General features: G+C 36.9%; 1 protein-coding gene across 14 annotated transcripts in view; it reads left to right on the plus strand.

Moving 5' to 3' along the window:
• CYRIA (CYFIP related Rac1 interactor A) overlaps positions 1–18,546 on the plus strand; it is a 55,913-nt gene extending 37,367 nt beyond the window's left edge. For 11 of the 14 annotated variants that reach the window (XM_065055856.1, XM_065055857.1, XM_065055860.1 and 8 more), the window contains 9 exons: positions 7,441–7,562; positions 8,469–8,574; positions 9,640–9,776; positions 9,863–9,940; positions 10,208–10,324; positions 10,418–10,497; positions 12,315–12,441; positions 15,034–15,104; positions 16,370–18,546. In XM_065055856.1, the coding sequence (XP_064911928.1) occupies positions 7,441–7,562; positions 8,469–8,574; positions 9,640–9,776; positions 9,863–9,940; positions 10,208–10,324; positions 10,418–10,497; positions 12,315–12,441; positions 15,034–15,104; positions 16,370–16,433 (902 nt within the window). In that variant the 3' untranslated portion in view covers positions 16,434–18,546. Of the gene's footprint in view, positions 1–7,440; positions 7,563–8,468; positions 8,575–9,639; positions 9,777–9,862; positions 9,941–10,207; positions 10,325–10,417; positions 10,498–12,314; positions 12,442–15,013; positions 15,105–16,369 lie in introns of all 14 variants that reach the window. The other 3 variants (XR_010471103.1, XR_010471104.1, XR_010471102.1) reach the window with 1 other exon arrangement.
• Positions 18,547–19,070: the final 524 nt, after the last annotated feature.

Here is a 19,070-nt window from a genome sequence, read left to right on the forward strand (position 1 = left end):
TTACTTGTTGAAATAATGTCCTGGAGGTTTTTATGGAACGAAATCCATGTTGCTTTGAAGGGATGTGACTTAAGATGCCTGTCGTTATGTGCTTTGGTCTCCTTTAGTTAGCCAGGGTACGGTGTAAAAGGACACTCTTAGTGGACACAGATAAGAGCTGCTTGGGTGCTTGCTGGACGTGTGACTTTTTGTGGCCTGAGTTTTCAGTTTGTGTTCATGGACAAAAGTGGTCAGTACTGTGGGCTGTTCAGAGGATGAGGGATATGTTGAGTTGATGTGTTTACTGTATTTCATTACTTGCATCAGCATCTTGCTTTCTGGTTTTTGTGCACTTTTTCATTAGCTGAAATCTCAAATCTGTCAGCATCACTCTGAAAATTTTACAGAGTTTTGGGATACTGTTGCCCTTGTGGTTTTTTTGCTACTCTTCATTTTATATGTATTGTACCTGAAAGGAGGGTGTGTGACATACTCCTTCCTTCTGAGTGTACAGCATGCCACACAAATATTGCTTAAAAAAAACAGAAACAGCCTTTTTTCTTGTGCGCAGGAGTAGAACAGATACAATCTCTCTCCATGCCTCGAAAATCAGAGGCTTTGTGGGCTGATGTGGGTCAAAACTAATATAAGAGTTTATACAAAGAAAGTGGGAAAAATAATATTAAGGTGTTAACTTCATTTGGCAGTCGATTTAACCTGTGCTGTGACAGAGGAGCCATCCCATGGGTGATGCTTTGCCACATGGTCTCATATCTGAACGCACAAACACGATTGCTCCCATGGTGAATGATGGCTGCGTGGGAAAACAAACTTGCTAAGATCAAGCTGTTAAACCCACCCAAGTACCAGCTTACCTCTGTCCCCAAGTGCTCTTCCAGCCGGTCGGGGTGCTGTGGATGCTGGTGCGGGTGGGAGACCCACAGTGCTGGTTCAGAATGGGAACAGAAATGCGCGAGGGGATGGGAAGCAGTTGTACAGGTTTAGATAACTCAGGTCAGCCGTGAAGCTAAACAGCAAGGTCAGCCTGGTAGGTTTTTATTTTATTATTTTCACTTATTATCTGTGGCTAATATGCTTTCTAGAGGCAATGTGTTGTAAGGATGACTTCTTCTGTGCAACAAAAATGAATTTGTTTTCTTGTAAATTTTTATTGTTGAGGGCAGCGTTCTGATTCAATGACAAATTTGAAGAAGACAATCTTGTATGGCATCTTTTGTAAAATCTCATCATTGGGGTTTTTTTGTTTGTTTTAAAATATACTTTATTACAAGTTGCTTTCATCAGGTTCATGCTCACTTTTCTCTTAAATAATGTTTTTTACCAACCTGATTTTTTTGTATTTAGGCTTAGGTTCCTCCCCACTCGTCTTCTGTGCAGTTCTTGAGATCTTGAAAAATGGGCAGGTAGAAACAGGAAGACTTAGAAAAACTAAATTTTCTCACCTAATTAAAAGTTGTGGGGTTTTTTTAAATTCTGTCTTGTGTTATATTTGAAAATAGGAACGAATCATGAAAAAAAGAGAAGTACATTTCAAAATTTTACCTTCCGGTTGTTTTTTGTTGGTTGGGTTTTTTTAATAACTACTTTAATTTTTCCTTTAGAAAAGTTTAGGCTCCAAAAAAAGTGTTTGAAATCATCTCTTCCCCCCCCCTTTCCTGCAGCTGTCTATATCAGCAGTTGCAATTCTCATGACACCTTTTATTGGCATTATTCTTCATTCCAAACGAGGAACCAGGTTTCATAACTCTATGATCGTACTTGAGAAACCTTGAATCCAGCATTATTTCCAGTTAATGTTGTATAGCAAAAGCAGTTCCGTATGCTCTCCTGTAATCATATAAGACTTTATGCAGTTATTTGGAATCTGTGCAAGGAGAAGCCATTTGAAGATCCATTCGGTCCAACCTTGAAAGCAAATGGGGACAAATGGTAACTGTGGTAACCTCAGTGAATTATATGGAGAAAAGTGTTCTCCTGTGCAGGTCAAAAAACCTTTACCTTTAGGTGTAGTGCAGACTGTAAGCATTCAGCCAATTGACTCTTTTTTTAAGGTCTACTGAAAGGTTTATTTAAAGACAAATTATCTCTTTCTTAGCAGAATGTGAACTGCATTGCTGTTTTACACTTGAGTCTTGGTGTGGGTATTCTTAATCGAACTGCTACGGATTGGATTTGATTATATACCACTTATTTTGCCTTAATTCCTTTTAAGCTCTCAGCTCAAAAATAACGTTAGGGAGAGTAAGTGCATGGCAAGTTTTCAGAGTCTGAGGGATTTCATGAGCCATAAAGGCAAATTACCTTGAAGTGGATTTTGTCGATTCAAGAACTGTTTTGTTCTTCAGATGCTGGCCTTGTTTAAACTAGTTACAGGTAAATGAATTCTGGGTATTTGAGGGTCTTTCCATAGCAGCTTACGAGTGCTCTGTTTTTGCAGAACATTTGTCAAATTACTGCTGCCTGTAGATGGCTTTTTTCAGGCAAAGTAACTAATTCCACACAAATTCTTGGAAATAATTCGAAGCTTGAGGTGACAATGATTTGTTTTGAATCTAAATGGGCACAGACTGAAGCACAGGAGGTTCCATCTGATTTTGAGGAGAAACTTCTTTACCTTGTGGGTACTAGAGCCCCCTGGAACAGGCTGTCCAGAGAGGTTGTGGAGTCTCCTCCTCTGGAGACATTGAAACCCACGTGGACACATTCCTGTGTGATCTGCTCTGATGAACCTGCTTTAGCAGGTGGGTTGGACTGGATGATCTCCAGAGATCCCTTCCAACCCCAACCATTCTGTGATTCTGTAAAAGACTAAAGTTTATAGAATATTGGGAGGAGGTGTCTATAAGTCCCATCCACTCCTCAGATACAAATACCTTTTATAAGACCAAGCCCTCTAACCTTAACCTAAGCATGTTCCCTTTTTTCCTAAATGTTAGCTGAGTGGGTTCATTACCTGATCCTAATTTAATCTTCTTCATCCCCCCAAGAATCAAGGACACTTACTTTCTAGGATTTCCCCACCCCCCCATTCCCAGAAAGATTAATTGAAACTTTCAGTTTTCCTTGTTCGTATATGATTTAAAGTCTATTATTAGGACATGTCTGGCAGCAGAGCAACTGCCCACATTTGTGTAAGAGGTTATTAATTAACACCCTGGCTCCACAGGTGGCAAGGCTGGAGATGTCATCTGTACCCAGCCTGTGGGAGGTTAAACTCTGGTCTCCTGCACTGCCGAGTGCCCAAGGGACCCTGTCCTCTCTGTGTTGGCCATGGAGCTGGAGCCTGGCGCTGATAACCCTGGCACACAGCGTGCTGTAGCAAGTGTTAACAGTTTAGGGAGCTTCACTTTGTTCTAGCTAGTTCAGAAGGGATGACATTAAAAAGCCCAGTGTAGACTGGATAGGGTACTGTTTCTACCCGATACTATCTTTTAATGTATGGACAACAGTGTGTTCTGATACCCTCCAAAATGCAGTATTCACTGTAGTTGTAATGCCTTTTGTCTTTTCTAAGGACTAGCTCTTCATCTAATTTTGTCTTAGATTGGAATGGGAAAAATCACTGTTGTAATGACAAACCTGAAATAGGACTTTAGCATTATACAGTAAAATATATGTATTGCTCTCTGTGTCAGTGACTGGTAAAATTATTGGCCACCTTCAACAGTGGACAGGACAAGAAAAGCTGAGAGCACAGCCTGTAAGACATTTCGTTTTACTCACCGTTCTTTCTCTAGGCTGGGAGGCTGTGGTGTTTTTCTGACAAATATGATTGCACATTCACTGAAATGCAAACACCAACCAGCCTCAGTGGGAATCCTCTTAACCTACCACCAGTTTGACTGAGGGTGGGATAAAGTTCTGTGCTATTTGGTTTGCATTTCATCTACGGAAAGGGTGTGTGGGTTGGAAGCCTTTCTTTTAGTACTGTCTTGTTATCTCTTCATAAACATGAATTACTGAGATACTGTTATACTTGATTTTGTATCGGTAAAGGCCTTGTATCTGTTATTTTTTTATATTTAATCTTGCCCTATGAGTACTAATGTCTTACCTACGTAGCCGTTTCTATGTTACTTCTAAAGCACATTTGGTGAAGAACAAGGTAGATACCTTGTGCTGTTAGGGTTAGATTTTTTTGAAACAAACGACAGATATTTTTCCAAGAAAAGAATGACGGTTCCACCTTTGCCCCCCACCATGCACCTGAAATATTTAGTGCATCCACAAAGGGACTGTAGTGAATGCAGCTTTCCCTCTTTTTTAATTCAGTCTGAAGCCCCATCCAAAACATGGAATAGACCATGTGTAAAGATGAAAGAAGACATTGTTAATGGAATGGATGAACTATCATATCCTAGCTATTTCTGATGGAACCACGGAATTTGCTGGTAGAGTCTCTATATGAAAGAGTCAAGCCTAGTCTGACTGTTGAATTAATTTGATAGAGGATTCATTTATTATAGTTGTCAGGTTTAGGGTTCATGCTAGAAACGTTTGGACAAACAAAGGTGAATTATCTTATTAAAGACAGCATGCTCCGAATGCTCATCATGAGTATTCTAAAAATTCAGACTTGAAATGCTGTAAGTCTGGGAATTATGGTAACATATTATTGAGAGGGCTTGTGTTCAATGTTGGTTAGTCAGTGGGTATAGTTTTATTTATAAATGGGCTCAAATTGCTTAAGCGTGTGCTGGTTCTTTGGTGGTTTAGGGTAATAGGTGAGCACTGCCAAGCAGTGATTCCGCACTTTGCTTCAGGAATGGCATTTTTTCACTCTGGACAGAGAAACAAGCTTTGGTATTGTTGGAATAGAAAACCAAAATCTGTAATGAAGAAGTCTGTGTTTGTTTTAGTTATTGTTGCTGCTATTATTGTTGTTGACAGCAAGCTTAAATTTTTTCAAAGTGATCGATTACAGGTATTTTAACTGACCGTTTTTGGCAGGATCTTCATGTAAAATCCCTTTTGAAACATGGCCATGGTCTTATCAGAACATGTGTTTGCATAGCATGTATTTCATAAGTAAGATGCATGTTTTCTTAAAGTAGAGCCTGAATCATCCTCCTTACCTTTATTTTTTAAGCTAAGCACTTTCAGCATAAATACAAACTGCTTCTGCAAATGCAAGCTAAGCCTGTTGCTCTGTAGCCTTTGCAGCCCTTTTCATCTCCCTTCCCTTTCTTACCCTCTTCCACCCACCCACCTTCCTCCTCCTCCTGCTTCCCCAGGTGCTGGGATACTACAGAAAGCTCAATGGGTTTCAAATATACAACCTTCTCCCAACTTCCAAGAGATGAACTGGAAAAAAATTGAAAAAGACTAACAGTAAAGGGTGTTATTTAAGGCCATTTTTAAGTCCCAAAGTCCTGAGCAGTCTATAGTATTTATGTTTCTATTAGGGGCTAATATTTTTTAAAGCAAATGAGTCGTAAAGCGTACCACAGAAGTACCTTGTTAACCAAGCCATGCTTCAAGTGAGATGAACACACAAATGTTACACTCGTGAACTGTACTAATAAATTACTTATTCTCTTTTCTGTCTTAATTTTCACTGAAAATGTTATTTTAATTTTTATTAAACTCTTAAAATATAGATGCTGATTTATAGGTGACTCCTACTGTTCCCCCTCTTCTGTTGTTCCATGGTGTGTAACTGTTCAGCAAGATTACCACTTTCTTTGTTAAACTTGGAAGCATTTACTGTTTTGTTTCTTTATCACAAGGTGACAAACACCTTATGCTGTATACCTGAGATTTCTTGCAGCTTGGGGAAATAACCGGTCAGTAACTCTGGGTGCTCCGGGTGACAAGTAGGTCGGTTCAACAGCTGGGATTTTCCTGTTTGGGGTAATTTTCCCCTTTGGTGCCACTTACCCTCACTTTTTGAAGGATAGTGGAGTTGTTAAGTTACATTAAGTATTTTGGATATAAAACCCAGCCGAGTAAGCCCAGCTTATTTTTACTCTCTCTTGTTCTTTTAAACAAGGTAAAGGAAAACTTGTAGGGTAAAAGGGAAGTCAAATCAGTTTTTTTTCTTGTGCCCAGTCTCATGGGACTCATGGTGACATAGGAATACAGGAAAGATTTTAAGTATTAGTTGCTTCAGAGCTACAGACATGTAAATCTCAGACTTTTGTGTCTAGTTTGTGCAAGGTCTGTGGATAACTTGACACATTTAGACAAATTATCCTAACCTGAAACATCATGGAGAGAATCCCTGCTCTTTCTGTACTTTCCAAGGTGAACTGGTTCATTTGTTTCTAGTGGAGGGTGAGTAAATGAATCCTGTACTGATATATGGGTGGAAAACTGTGTCTTATTTCTTAAGAACCCTGAGAAGACTAAATAGAAAAAGTATTTTCAGCATTTCTTGTCCATTAATATAGAGGTGTATACACTAGCTCTTCCTAATTGTTGAGTTTTGAACTGAAGGTATCTCATCGCTTTTAATTCAAACAAGTGGTCCTTAAATCCTAAGATTCACCTTCAGAGTGGTTTTTTTTTTTTCTTCCATAAGAATTATAAGCTAATACAAATCTAAGGAAAAAAAGGAGTTGTTTCTCTGTAGAAATTTGCTGGGACAATGTGATTGTTTCAACAAATACTGACTACAATTCTGTATATAGGTCATCTAATTTAATCAGTGCCAGTCATTTCTATGTTTCAAAGCAAAAGAAGGCAGAGGATCTCTACCTCGTCTAATGCGTTCTGGGGATAACATCCCTCCCTGGTGTCTCACTGCAGCTAAAATCCCATCGGATAGGATTTGAATGGGAAAATTGATCTGCTTCCAAATGTCATTTCTCTGAACAATAAAGGTCTACAGGTCACTCCCACCCTGAAAACTGATCATTGACGGAGCTGGATTTATTTTAGTAGCAGGAACAATCTCTGACATACATAAGAAAAATGTTTATTTTTAACAGTACGGTATCTGTGTTTTCCAAAAGGAGAAATAAATTACCCTGGTTAAGGAAACCTGGAGGAAAGTCAAAAGTGGTGTAATATCCCACTGCTCCATCCACTGAAAGGCCTGATTTTATCCCCAAGCTGCAAGAAAAGTGAACAATTCTTTGTAATAGAGCTGTGGAACTCATGAAAGAGAGGGACTTTTTTACTGAAGGACTGGTGCGTTATCCTGTTTTCTACTAACATTGCCTTATGATACTTCTTCACTTTAAAACGCTGCTTTTTGAGAAGAGGCATTATGAGCCAGAGCATACAAAAAACGTACTTCTTTTCGTTCCTTGCTATAGAAACAGAAACCTAGCAGAATAGCAGTGCAAGATAATTGTATATTTTAAAAAAACCACATTAGAATGGAGTTACACGTAGTCAAGCGGGATTTAATGTTGTTAAGTAGGACTGAGTAATCTTGCCATTTGTATTGCAGCTGCCTTTTGACTTTGTGCATTTGGCTTTTCTGTTTCTTAGATGCGCAGCCCACAGATGGAGAAAGGGAGGTATGGAACCAAATCAGTGCAGTTTTGCAGGACTCGGAAAGTATGCTTGCAGACCTTCAGGCTTACAAAGGAGCTGGACAAGAAATTAGAGATGTATGTTTGTTACAGTTAATGACAGTTCTTTGGAAGCAAAATCAAGCAAAACTCAGTGTGGTCCTTGCTTCTGTTCTGTATCCAAGCACATTCTATGAAATTGTATGAAAACCTTTGTTAAAGTTGTATTTAGACAATATGGTACAGATTATACGTAACGTTGAATATAAAGTGCTAATGTGAAATTAAATGATGGCAGTTGGACTTTGTTTTAAGTTTACTAGTAGCAATCGTTAATTATTTTTCACTTTAAGAAACGCCATTTCATGTCTCTCGTGGTAGAAGTCAAAGTTGAGGACATGGAAGAAATAGTACTCAGATTTCAGAAATACACTATAAAGAAAGTTGAAGATAGTTGTTCTGTGTATGAACAGCAGTAAATTATAACCTTACATCCACTTTACAAGCTTTTTATTCTGTAAAACTGGTCCCATAATACAATTATGAACTGTATCTTAGTTTTTTTCTCAGCTGACCAAACTTTTTCCTGCATCAGCTTCACAGTTACTGTTAGTATGAGCTGTTGGTTACTTAAGAACCTGGATATTTTGAAGATATCAAAAGCTGAAAAAAAGGCTATTTCTGCAACCACTATTCATAGAAAAGGTCTTACCTGATGCTTCTACAATAGTTTTGCTCCTCAAAGAATATGTTAAAACATATTTCTGTATGTCAGTGGTGCATTGGAATGAATAATTTAAAATTGGTGTGTTACAGGGGGAGAGGGAAGGTGGAAAAACATTTTTTGAATTTACTAATTTCCTGTTCCTGTGCAACATAATTTCTCGTAATTATTCTGTGTTTTGCAGTACTTAGTTTCTAAAATAATATAGTGGAAAAATTCCAGACCACCTTTTGCTTGTTATTCATATGCTGCAGTTCTTTACAGTAATATTTTAATTTCAGGCAATACAAAATCCCAATGATATCCAGTTGCAAGAAAAAGCCTGGAATTCAGTATGTCCTCTGGTTGTAAGGCTGAAGCGCTTTTATGAGTTTTCACTCAGATTAGGTGAGCCCTGTTTCAGTATTCCCGTTTATTAGCCTACTTTGTATATAAATAGAAAGTTTAATTTTCCACAGACTTTTAAAGGTTTATTATTCATTTTGTTCAATATCAACAGACATTTAACTGCAATTGCATTTACCAAGGCATATTTTTAATCTTCATTTCATTTCAAAATTGTTATGGTTTGTTAGTTTGTCACTTAAAATAAATCTATAGTATCTAAATAGAGTACAAGGAAACAATATGATAAAACTGTAGGAAGTTTTTCACTGGTGCCTGCCATGCTTCTGCACTTCATTGGTTCATATTGTGCTAATTAATTTTATTTTTTGTATTTTGAATCCTTCAGCATTTTAAAAGGAATGCAAACCAATAATATCTTGAGACTTTTAGAAAACAGGGATTACAGATGGAGAAGATTATCAACAAAATCTCTCACAGGGTGAAAATCCAAAGTTGGGCATGTTTTGCACTGATTTTGTCATCCCTACAAACCCAAAAAATGATGTAATTACTCCTTGAATTACAGCTCTGGAAAAGAACCAGTGTGCAAAATCGCATGTATGAAGTGGGAGAGCTCCCAGTGCAAGGGAGTACTTCTACAACATCCTCCTTACTATGTCTTTCACTTTTTGAGTTATGCTAGTAATTGTAGCCGCGGGAGCTGAATTACTTTGATATCAGTGCCTAAGAGTACACTCTTAGTTACAGATGCCGGAAAAATCTCTATACTGAACTGATGGCTAATTGGGGAAGATGAAAGAGTTGAATATCTGAATGCAAGAAAAATGCTTTCTGTAGGATTTTCGATAGGGAACCCAGACAAAGAGTGATAAAAAGGGAAAACAGCTCAGTGATACAAAATTGAGAGAAAATGGCTGAGAGCCTGAGGAGGCAGGTGTCTTTGACTGATGTTTCTTACCTTAGAATAGCAAGAAGAAAACATTTCTGTTGGGGCTCTGCATATTTGGAGGGTTCCTTCTCTTCAAATAAGTGTATTTACTTACTTACTTAAAACTTTGTCATAATGTGGACTGAACAGAATTTGTGCTTCTCATTTTTATTCAGAGAAAGCCCTGCAGAGCTTATTGGAGTCCTTGACGTGCCCACCTTATACTCCAACCCAGCACCTGGAACGGGAACAGGCTCTAGCGAAAGAGTTTGCAGAAATCTTACATTTTACTCTTCGTTTTGATGAACTTAAGGTTAATAAAATTTTTTGATACATGCTGATTTTTTTCTCATGTATTTTGAACCAAGGCTGATTATTTCCTATTTGTCTTCTTTTAAGATGAGAAACCCAGCAATTCAGAATGACTTCAGTTATTATAGGCGGACAATAAGTCGCAACAGAATAAACAACATGCATGTAAGTAAATAAAATCTGATCCGTTCTTCATACGGAGGTATTCATCACATGCATTTATACCATTTGTGGCAATGCTTTTTCTTTTGATTCACTAGCTGTCATGTTCTTTCCCACCGAGAGTTAATCAGCAGTCCAGATGAAGTGATTAGAGTGGAACTATTCATGTAATAATCTGCTTGCTGACATGAGCATGCTCTGTATCATTTTCTTGCTGCTGGCAAGATTTCAAAGAGTTTTACTGACCATTTTTTCTTATGTTTTCATCAGCTAGACATTGAGAATGAAGTGAACAATGAAATGGCTAATAGGATGTCCCTGTTTTATGCAGAAGCCACACCAATGCTGAAAACACTCAGTAATGCAACTACACATTTTGTATCAGAAGTAGGTAATGGGGGAGAAAAGGCCTAATACAATTATTTTTGTTTTGAATTTTACAAGATTGTTTACTGACCAATGGCTTTTAAACCCTTCTAGAACAAAACATTGCCAATTGAAAATACAACGGACTGTCTAAGTACTATGGCTAGTGTATGTAAAGTCATGTTGGAAACACCGTAAGTTTTACCTTCAATCTTGTTTTTCTTGCATGATAGAATTTGTATTGTATTTTAAGTAGCCACCTGGGATAAACACATTTTTTTTTTCCAAATTCATCCCTGTGTATTTGCCTTAAGATGTTATCACATTTGTATACAAAGCATGACCTGGCATTAGAAAGCCTTGGCTCCTTTTTTAACCTGCTCATGATACACTTCATGAATCAGCATTGAGTTTTGTTAGGGAGAGCTCACCTGGCCAGCCTGGATTTCAACAGAAGGTTAAAATACAGGTGTAATCTTATGCACTCATAGGCTTCGGTGTCCATGTCTCGTCTAACCAGGGCCATGGGCCGACTGCTGTCTCTCGATTGCCTGTGCTGCTTAGTTATTAGCAGCTTAGGGGCAAGATTTTGGCTTTTCCAAGTAGCACTTTCACAAGGGACTATTTTGAGGATCGCTTGAGCGGATCTTTTTTGGATGTAGCCATCTTACTCTGGGTACAAGAAACTTCAGCTGTATGGAAACAGTACAATTGTTTCCTTATCTGCTAGCACAGGTATGGCCAGTGGGGTTACTGTTGTTTAGCTGTGCATTTAGCAAGTATTTTTTAGGTTAGATGTCTCTCTGAGTGGAAAGCACAATGCAAGATAGAGTCAAGGTAGTCTTCCTGTCTTTGTTCATGGTGCCATGGAAAGGGTAGAATTCCTGAGGTTATTATGTTTGTTTATGAAAATTCTGGAGAAGTGTATGTAGGTGGTGGGATTCATCTCACGATCTCAGGACATCACAGAAGTGACCTTATGTGTCAGCTCATTTTTTGGCAAAAGTAGAGAAACAGTTGTGAGTCATCTACCAGAAGATTGTCTCATATTTAGTTCTAATTGTGGGTTAATTAAACGTTTTCATGTCAAAATGGCTGTAGCCTTTAAATCTGTTCATGTTACGATGCTGTGTTATTGAAACAGAAGAATAAGAGTTGAAGTTATTGTAAACTGAAAGGTAATATAGTACAGATTTTAGTATTTTTAATAATATGTTTAAGTGAAAAAATCAAATTTTATGTTGAAAACCAATGAACGACAGTAGATAAATCTGTGTACTATCTACTAAAAATAATATTTATTAGAGAAATTATGATAATTTATGCTTTTCATGATTTCTGTAGTTCATTTTTCATTTCCTGATGATGGTTTCAGGGATTAGAGCTGATAGGATCTCTCTTAACTGTGCTGTCCACAATCTTATTTTGGAATTGAAAAGTCAAATAAAAACTCTAGTTCAGTCCAGTCCTGCTTACAGGTTTCCGCATTTTAGTTGCTCAGTGAACCTGGGTTGCTAAAGTTGCCGATGGACTTAGAAAATAGAGGGACAGCAACGACTATGAGCCGCCTCAGTGAAGCCCTGAACGTACAAGCTGCTGAAATTAGATCCCACTTAAGTATTAACTGTTTCAAAGTAGGAATTTAAGCAAAAAGAGTAGCTTTCCTTTGAGTTCTTAATATGTTGTGTTTCTAAGATTAAACAGAACCATGTTCAGTCTCCATAACTTTTCAGGAGCTGTGGAAGTCTTCTGTGAAGCCAGTGTTTCAGACATTTTGCTGAAGTGAGGATCTGAACTGTGAAGGGATGCTGGAAGGGGGTTACTTATCTTTATTTGCTTTCTAACCTTCCTTCTGAATTGACAAGGACTTAATAATTCAAAGATCTTTAAAATCTTACTGAGATTCACCTGCAACCTTAAAATTCAATAGTCAGATTTCATGTACTCATAGTCTAGTTTGCAAAACTGTCCACTAAAAAGTCAAGAGTCTTTATTTTGTTCTGTTTTCCAGGGAATACAGGAGTAGATTCACCAGTGAAGAGACCCTTATGTTCTGCATGCGAGTAATGGTGGGAGTTATTATTCTGTACGATCACGTTCATCCTGTGGGAGCTTTCTCAAAGACATCGAAGATTGATGTAAGAGTGACTTTTCTTTAATACTCTCTAGGTTTGAGAATACTAGTATGCAGCTTTTTTTTTTAGCTCGAGATTATTACTTTGTATAAATCATTTTAATTACTTTTGAATGGCAAAATTTTGAATTTATCTTCACCTGCATACTTTAATATATCAGCTTCTTTAAAATGAAAATAAGGAACAGTCTATATTTCTTTGTATTTTCTTCCAGGCACAGATACTCATTTGTCTTTTAGTCTTGCTTTCCTGGCAACTACATGGTTACACTAAAATAATTTTGTATTACACCTATCCTATAATAAGTTCTATGGTCATAAGCTTTTTCTAATCATGTAATTAATTTATGCTGAAATGCTTATCTTTGGCAGTAGCTCTGTTGTAAATAGCAGATATTCTACATTGTCTCTGCTTTGTCTGAGATCTGAAGTAGCAGAACTGAAATGTTATTGTTGCAATATTGATAATGAGCCTTCAGTTTTAGCCTTTACATGACCAATCACAGGGAAATCAGACTTCTGCTTCCATCTGAGATACTGCGAGTACACACAACAAAGTACTCTTATTTTTGATACATGCTTTTACAAACCTAAATCTCATAGGCCATATCTTTCAGTAGAAATAAGCTGTAATTCATGAACAAATATGCTAAGGCTTTCCCTTTACAAGAGGACCTACTTCAAAAGAAAATAAAAAAAATACATATATTATTGCGCTCCATGACAGTGAGTCATTGTTAGCATTTTTCATCTGCAGGTAACAGTATTTTACCACGTCTCCTCTTTTGACTCTGTTTTACGGCGGGAAAAGATATGTCACAAAGAGGTGAATTGATTTGCTGAAGGTCATGCAGCAGATAGAGCCCAGGAATTGAATGCAGACTTCCTGACTGCTCATTCAGTCTCTTGCCTGCAGAGACAACACAAGTAAAATTTTGATAGAACCAAATATACAGTGTGTGTACATTGTTTCTCACATTTATCCTAAAGCCCTGTAATCCTACAGGAAAGTTAACTAGATGTAAATGAGAGGCAGGAGATGTAAGACTCAGTTTTTTAAAATGAGTGTAATGATCCCAAATCTTAATTCTCTAATTAGTTTAGTGTTTCTTCTCTAATAAAAAAGAAATATATATGTATATATATTTTTTTTTTTTTTCTGATTATGATTTTTTTTTACTGTGAAAAACAGTTATTTTCTCCAAACCAGTCTCTTATTGGGAGCCATTTCAAGAGAATTTCAGGGACAATGGTACAAATTACCCTTTCCTTACTCTTTCACAACTGGAGACTGTATTTCAAGCTGTTGATTACAGGCTCCTAGCTTAGATGTCCTAACAGCTTCTCTTTTTGGACTGTCTTAGGGATTCTGTAACAAATATGTAAAAGAATTATTTGAATTTTTATCCCTTTGAGTTTGTCTGCTCTGATCTGATGGAGCACGTAAAACTGTACTGAGAGATACCTGAGAATTTCATCTACCTTGAGAATTTCATCTGATCTGCTGTTCGCAAAGCTATTTTAGTTTTATCTTCCAGGTAGAAATGAGCCGCCTGAGCAGTGATCAGTGACTCTTAGGCTGGTCATTGTGCAGGAGGCTGAACTACTTTTTCTGAATAATTTTTATTGCCAAATACATGGACCTTGACTTCCATTAGGTGTTTCGGCATCCACTTCTGTAATAAGACAGAGCTGAGCTGCAAAGAAAATACTGGCATGTAGATGTAGCACTGTAACGTGGCTTGCAAAATTAGAAGGTTCAAATCTTGGCTCTGCCATGTCTTTGTAAGTCATTTCAAATAAGATGGAATTAATCTAGCCTGATTTTTGGATAGCTATTAGTTGTCTTCATAGCAGTGGGAATAAATAGGTACTTCTGGAGCACGATTCATTCCATGTGAAAGTATATTCTAAATAGGTTAGAGGAATTTCTTATTTCTCCCTACTGACTAGATGGGCGGTCTGTATGGGTGAAATGAGTTCTACCTCTGTTTTCTCTCCTTTTCCCCTTTTGCAAGTTTGTACAGAGTTCCAGCCTGTTTTTTACAGTCTTCACAAATACCTCTGTTCAGTGTGGTGTTTAAAATCAACATTGTGGACTTCTTATCTCAGATTAAATTCATAACCACTTGTGGTGAAACAAATCATAAGTTATTAACAGTTAGGTTTACAACTCAAAACTGAATATTGAAAATTACTTCCTTGTGTTCAAGAATGCAAGTCAAAGTTTAACCTTCTCTTCTGATAGTTGCTAACAGCAATGACATGGGACCCTCTTCCATAATCTCTTTTTTCAGCTTATATCAGTTGCTCTTGATTTTTTGTTAAGTTGAAATTATGTGCAAGTTAAAATATATACACTTGATATATAATTTGCTATCTACAAAAGCTTGTTAAAGTAGATGCTGTTTTCTCAAAAATTAGGTTTTTAACTTAAGATAATTTTTAATAAGTTTTAATGCGTTTATTGTATCATATGAAGCAGCATTAACTCTCAGTAGGAGAAAACCTGCCTGTCTGTGGTGAAATTTTTCCTTGTTTTCAGCTAGTGCAATTTATATATTATTGTTCAATAGTGGCATGCTTCTGTTCCCAGATGAAGGGATGCATAAAGGTTTTAAAGGAGCAACCACCTGACACTGTGGAAGGACTTCTGAATGCTCTCAGGTACGTGTGGAATAATTGTTTTATACAGTCTTAACAAGTTCTTCTTTGCTTTTCTCCCAATCTATTTATGTTTAAGACTTTTCACCTTAGAAGCTTGATTTATTAAGAAAATTGTCCTTTCAGGTTTGCTCTCATCACCTGGGGTTTTCTTGAGTAATATTCATTCCTTTCAATTCCATTTCACTTTGATAAGCAATGACTATGAATATTGGAAGTCATAATGTCCTTCAGAAACACTTAAGGTTTATTTTATCACCTAACACTTATCCATCTAAACGCTAAACAATGCATCAAAGGTAAACAATACGTCTGAGCTAAGATTTATTATATAAAATACCCCAGCAACTAGACATTTTAGAAGTGAAGAGTAGAATTTCTATTTCTCAGGCCTTTAATGCTTCTCTTTTTTATCAAGACTCTTCTTTTTTTTTTTTTTCTTTTTTAATTTTGCTAAATGATACAACTTCAAGAGAACAGCAACCTAAATCCCAATCCCGTAGCTAAGTGTTGAAGGTGATGTCTCAGGAAGCAAGACACAGTGGTTGACACTTCTCTGAAGTTCAGAAGGGAGCCTTAGTACCAAGTTTTTCAGAGCTGTAATTAATTCTTTTAACTGTTGAATGCTTGGATCGAGTGAGAGCTGCAGCCATAACGACCTCCATGTTTGCTTATTGTGTCATTTGAATTAAAATTGATGTGGAGTTAAATCCTACAGGTATCAAATGTGTTTTGAGCTGATGTGGTAATCGATCTCCCTAGGAACATAACCAGTGGAGAATGTCTGGGCTTAAGTGGAAAAAAAAACACTAAAGCTCTTCATTCCTCCCAGGACATTTAAGAAATCTGCTTAAAATTAAGTTTATGGATTATGCCAAAATTCAATCTAGATTCCTAAGTATCTACCCATTTTCTTATGTCTTTCCATGATTTTTTTTGTTCTTTTGAGACCTTTAGCTAGAAAGAAGGAGATCCTTTTGGCCAAAATTATGACAGTGTTATAGGCAGATGACAAGCAGTATTTAGGCAGGATTTAGCCACAATTCTCCATCTATTAAAAGGGAATAATTGATGGCAAGAGATATTCAGAAGATAAAGAGCACCAGACTACTAGAAGCTAAATTCCAGTGATAAATGTTTAGAGCAATGTCTAAGTTCCTCTGTCGTGTAATAGAACTACACTGATTTCAAAAACAGGCCCTGAAATTTTCAGGCTTTTCTAATCCTTGTTCATTTTATAAAATCTTGTTTTAACTTGTAATTTCTAGGTTCACTACAAAACACCTGAATGATGAATCTACTTCAAAACAAATTCGAGCTATGCTGCAGTAGTATCCTGAGACAAGTAGATGTTTGTATTGATCACAGAAGATGTGTATGTTTACATAATTTAATACAGTTTGATGTTAATACTTGTGTGTATTTACATAACCATTTTCTCCACGTTGCTAAAATATATGAATCTGTTCATAACCTGACTGACTTTATATAGTGCAGCCTAAGTTTTTATGCTAGTCTTTATCTTTTGACTTCTAAAATACTTTTTTACTTAGATACTTCAGTTACAACAGTTTATCTGTGCATTTTAATCCTTAAACACCTTCTCTATCAGAGAAGTAAGTAGTAGTAAAGACAAAATAGAAATCAAACAAACTGAAATGTCAAAGATACCATAGAAAAAGAACTTTAAAGAAGGAGGAAGTTAATGTAAGAGAAAGTAAAATTCGTTGGATATGTTTTAAGAACATCTGCACAGTATTTTAGTCAGTTTTAGGATCTCATCAAACTACTATGAATAGAAGAAAACCTGAATGTTTATCAGTCTCATAAAATACATTGTCTTTCCTGTAAGAAGTGTAGATCCACCTAATTTTAAGGATTAGGTGCTGGCTGAGATCCAAAAACATATTGCAAAGATGTCAGTTTACCTTTTTTATTAAGTATAACCTGTCCCTCTCAACTGTTGAGGAAATCAGTATCCTTTTTCAGGTTCAATATAAATAAATGGAAAAAATGTTTTAAGACCATTGCTAGATTTTGAAAATTCTGTATAATTTTATTAGATTTAGAAAGGAAAGGGAAAATACTAATGCCTTGACTTAAATAGAAAAGATTTGTCAGTGTAAATATATCATGATGAACATTCTCTCAGACAGCTCTACTCGGTAAGTTCTTTGCTGATAAAACCAGTATAAAGCAGAATGCTCCACTGTAGCAGCAAACTTCCCTAGTGTCAAATTAGCCTCATCAAACTAGGGATGATATAAACAGGTTTTAAGAGCTGAGCTGTTAGTCACTCCATCAAGTTCCTTGATAGTATTATTCAATAGATGATTCGGAGTCAACACAGAAACGTTTATCAGCTGATTGCTCTTCCTTGGCATTTGAGATGTGATTGATACTTCAAGGGATTGATTTCCTTGCCAAGTTATCATTTCTAGTAATTTTTCCAGTAAATGGAATAGAAATACTTTGCCAGAAGCAGGAAAGTGCTTGTGCTCTGTTAAGTGTGTCTTCTGGGTGGCCTGCAGATGCTGTACATATTCTTGCAGAGGTCACGTTCTGAAAATGTGTTTGGTTTTGTGTACTTTGCTTGCATGTGTGTGTGAAAACTCCAGTGCTTGTGCACAGATTCAGATTTGTATTTGCTTATTCCTGTGTACATAAATCAGGGTTTGTGTCATCACTGGAATTTTCACGCATATCACTTTTAAAAACATTACCGTAAAACTTTGGAAATGCATTTGGTCTGCTGAAACTCGGCTGCACTGTGACAAATTCAGTCGTTGAACTGAGTCCTTAAATGGTATTAATATCAAAAGTTCTTTGGAGTAGGAATTGCCTTAGAGTTCATTTCTGAGCAGAACTACCACTATGAGGTTTCTCAAGCCTGATCAGACCCCAGAGGTGCCAACGTTACATGTGTCATGGTACTGGACAGCACTGCAACTCCAGCGTTCACGTCACACATCTGCAGTTGTAGCAGCAGATCACTGTGTTGTTGTCAGGAGCAGAATTAGACGTCACGCTAGTTATTTTCTTTGTCTGGAAGCAGCAATCACACTGCTTTTTCACAGTAGTAAATCCACTGTTTACAAACTCCATTTTTGATGGGGGGACACTTACAAATGTATATTAGGGGAAATCCTGCTTTGCTCATAGTCACTTCCAGTTAGGTAAATCTTGGTGGATAACAGGTCATTCTGTTGAGCTTTGGTAACTGAAGTTAATACATGCTTTACCCATGGTTATTGGTCAAGCGATGAAGTCTTACCTTTGAGTAGCCCAAAGGAAAGCTCTTTGTCACTTGTATAATAAAAATGTAAACCTTAAAGCATTCTGCGAGTCGTCATGTGCTGTTTGCCCAGGTCACTGAATTTCTTTGCCTGCTCTCATGTTTTTGTACAGAAGTGTGTTTAAAATAATAAAAAGTTTGGTACAGTAAGCATTGGGACTGTCTGTATTTAGAGACATCATCAACAAGTTGAGAAATATTTAATTTAAAGTTTGGTATCTGAGCTATAGTAGGGTCACGTATACAGTTTATAGTTTATTTAAAAAGCATTTCAAATGTTTCACTTGTATGCTGTAACAATATAACCTCATGTCACTTAAACAATTCCTGGGTTTTTTAGATCATTTTTGGCACTTGTCTGTCATCTTGACCAGGGGAAGTTATTGATACTGCTTTACAGAGTACAGGACATTAATCCCTTCTATGACTTTTATATCTTCACATTAGGCATGCTAGGCTATGGTTGCCATCTCAGGTTGCGTTTGTAATCAATAAGGTCACCAGAGGACGATTCATTTAATCTTTAGGTAAGTGCAAATGAATTGCCCTGGGAAAAAGAGCTAAGAAAAGTCCTGGCTTCAGCTGGGATAGAGTTCATTTTCTTCCTAGTACCTGGTATAATGCTGTGTTTTGAATTTTGGATGAGAAATAATGTTGATAACACACTAATGTTT

This window comes from Columba livia, chromosome 3, assembly GCF_036013475.1.
Source record: "Columba livia isolate bColLiv1 breed racing homer chromosome 3, bColLiv1.pat.W.v2, whole genome shotgun sequence".
In the NCBI taxonomy this organism is placed as follows: domain Eukaryota; kingdom Metazoa; phylum Chordata; class Aves; order Columbiformes; family Columbidae; genus Columba; species Columba livia.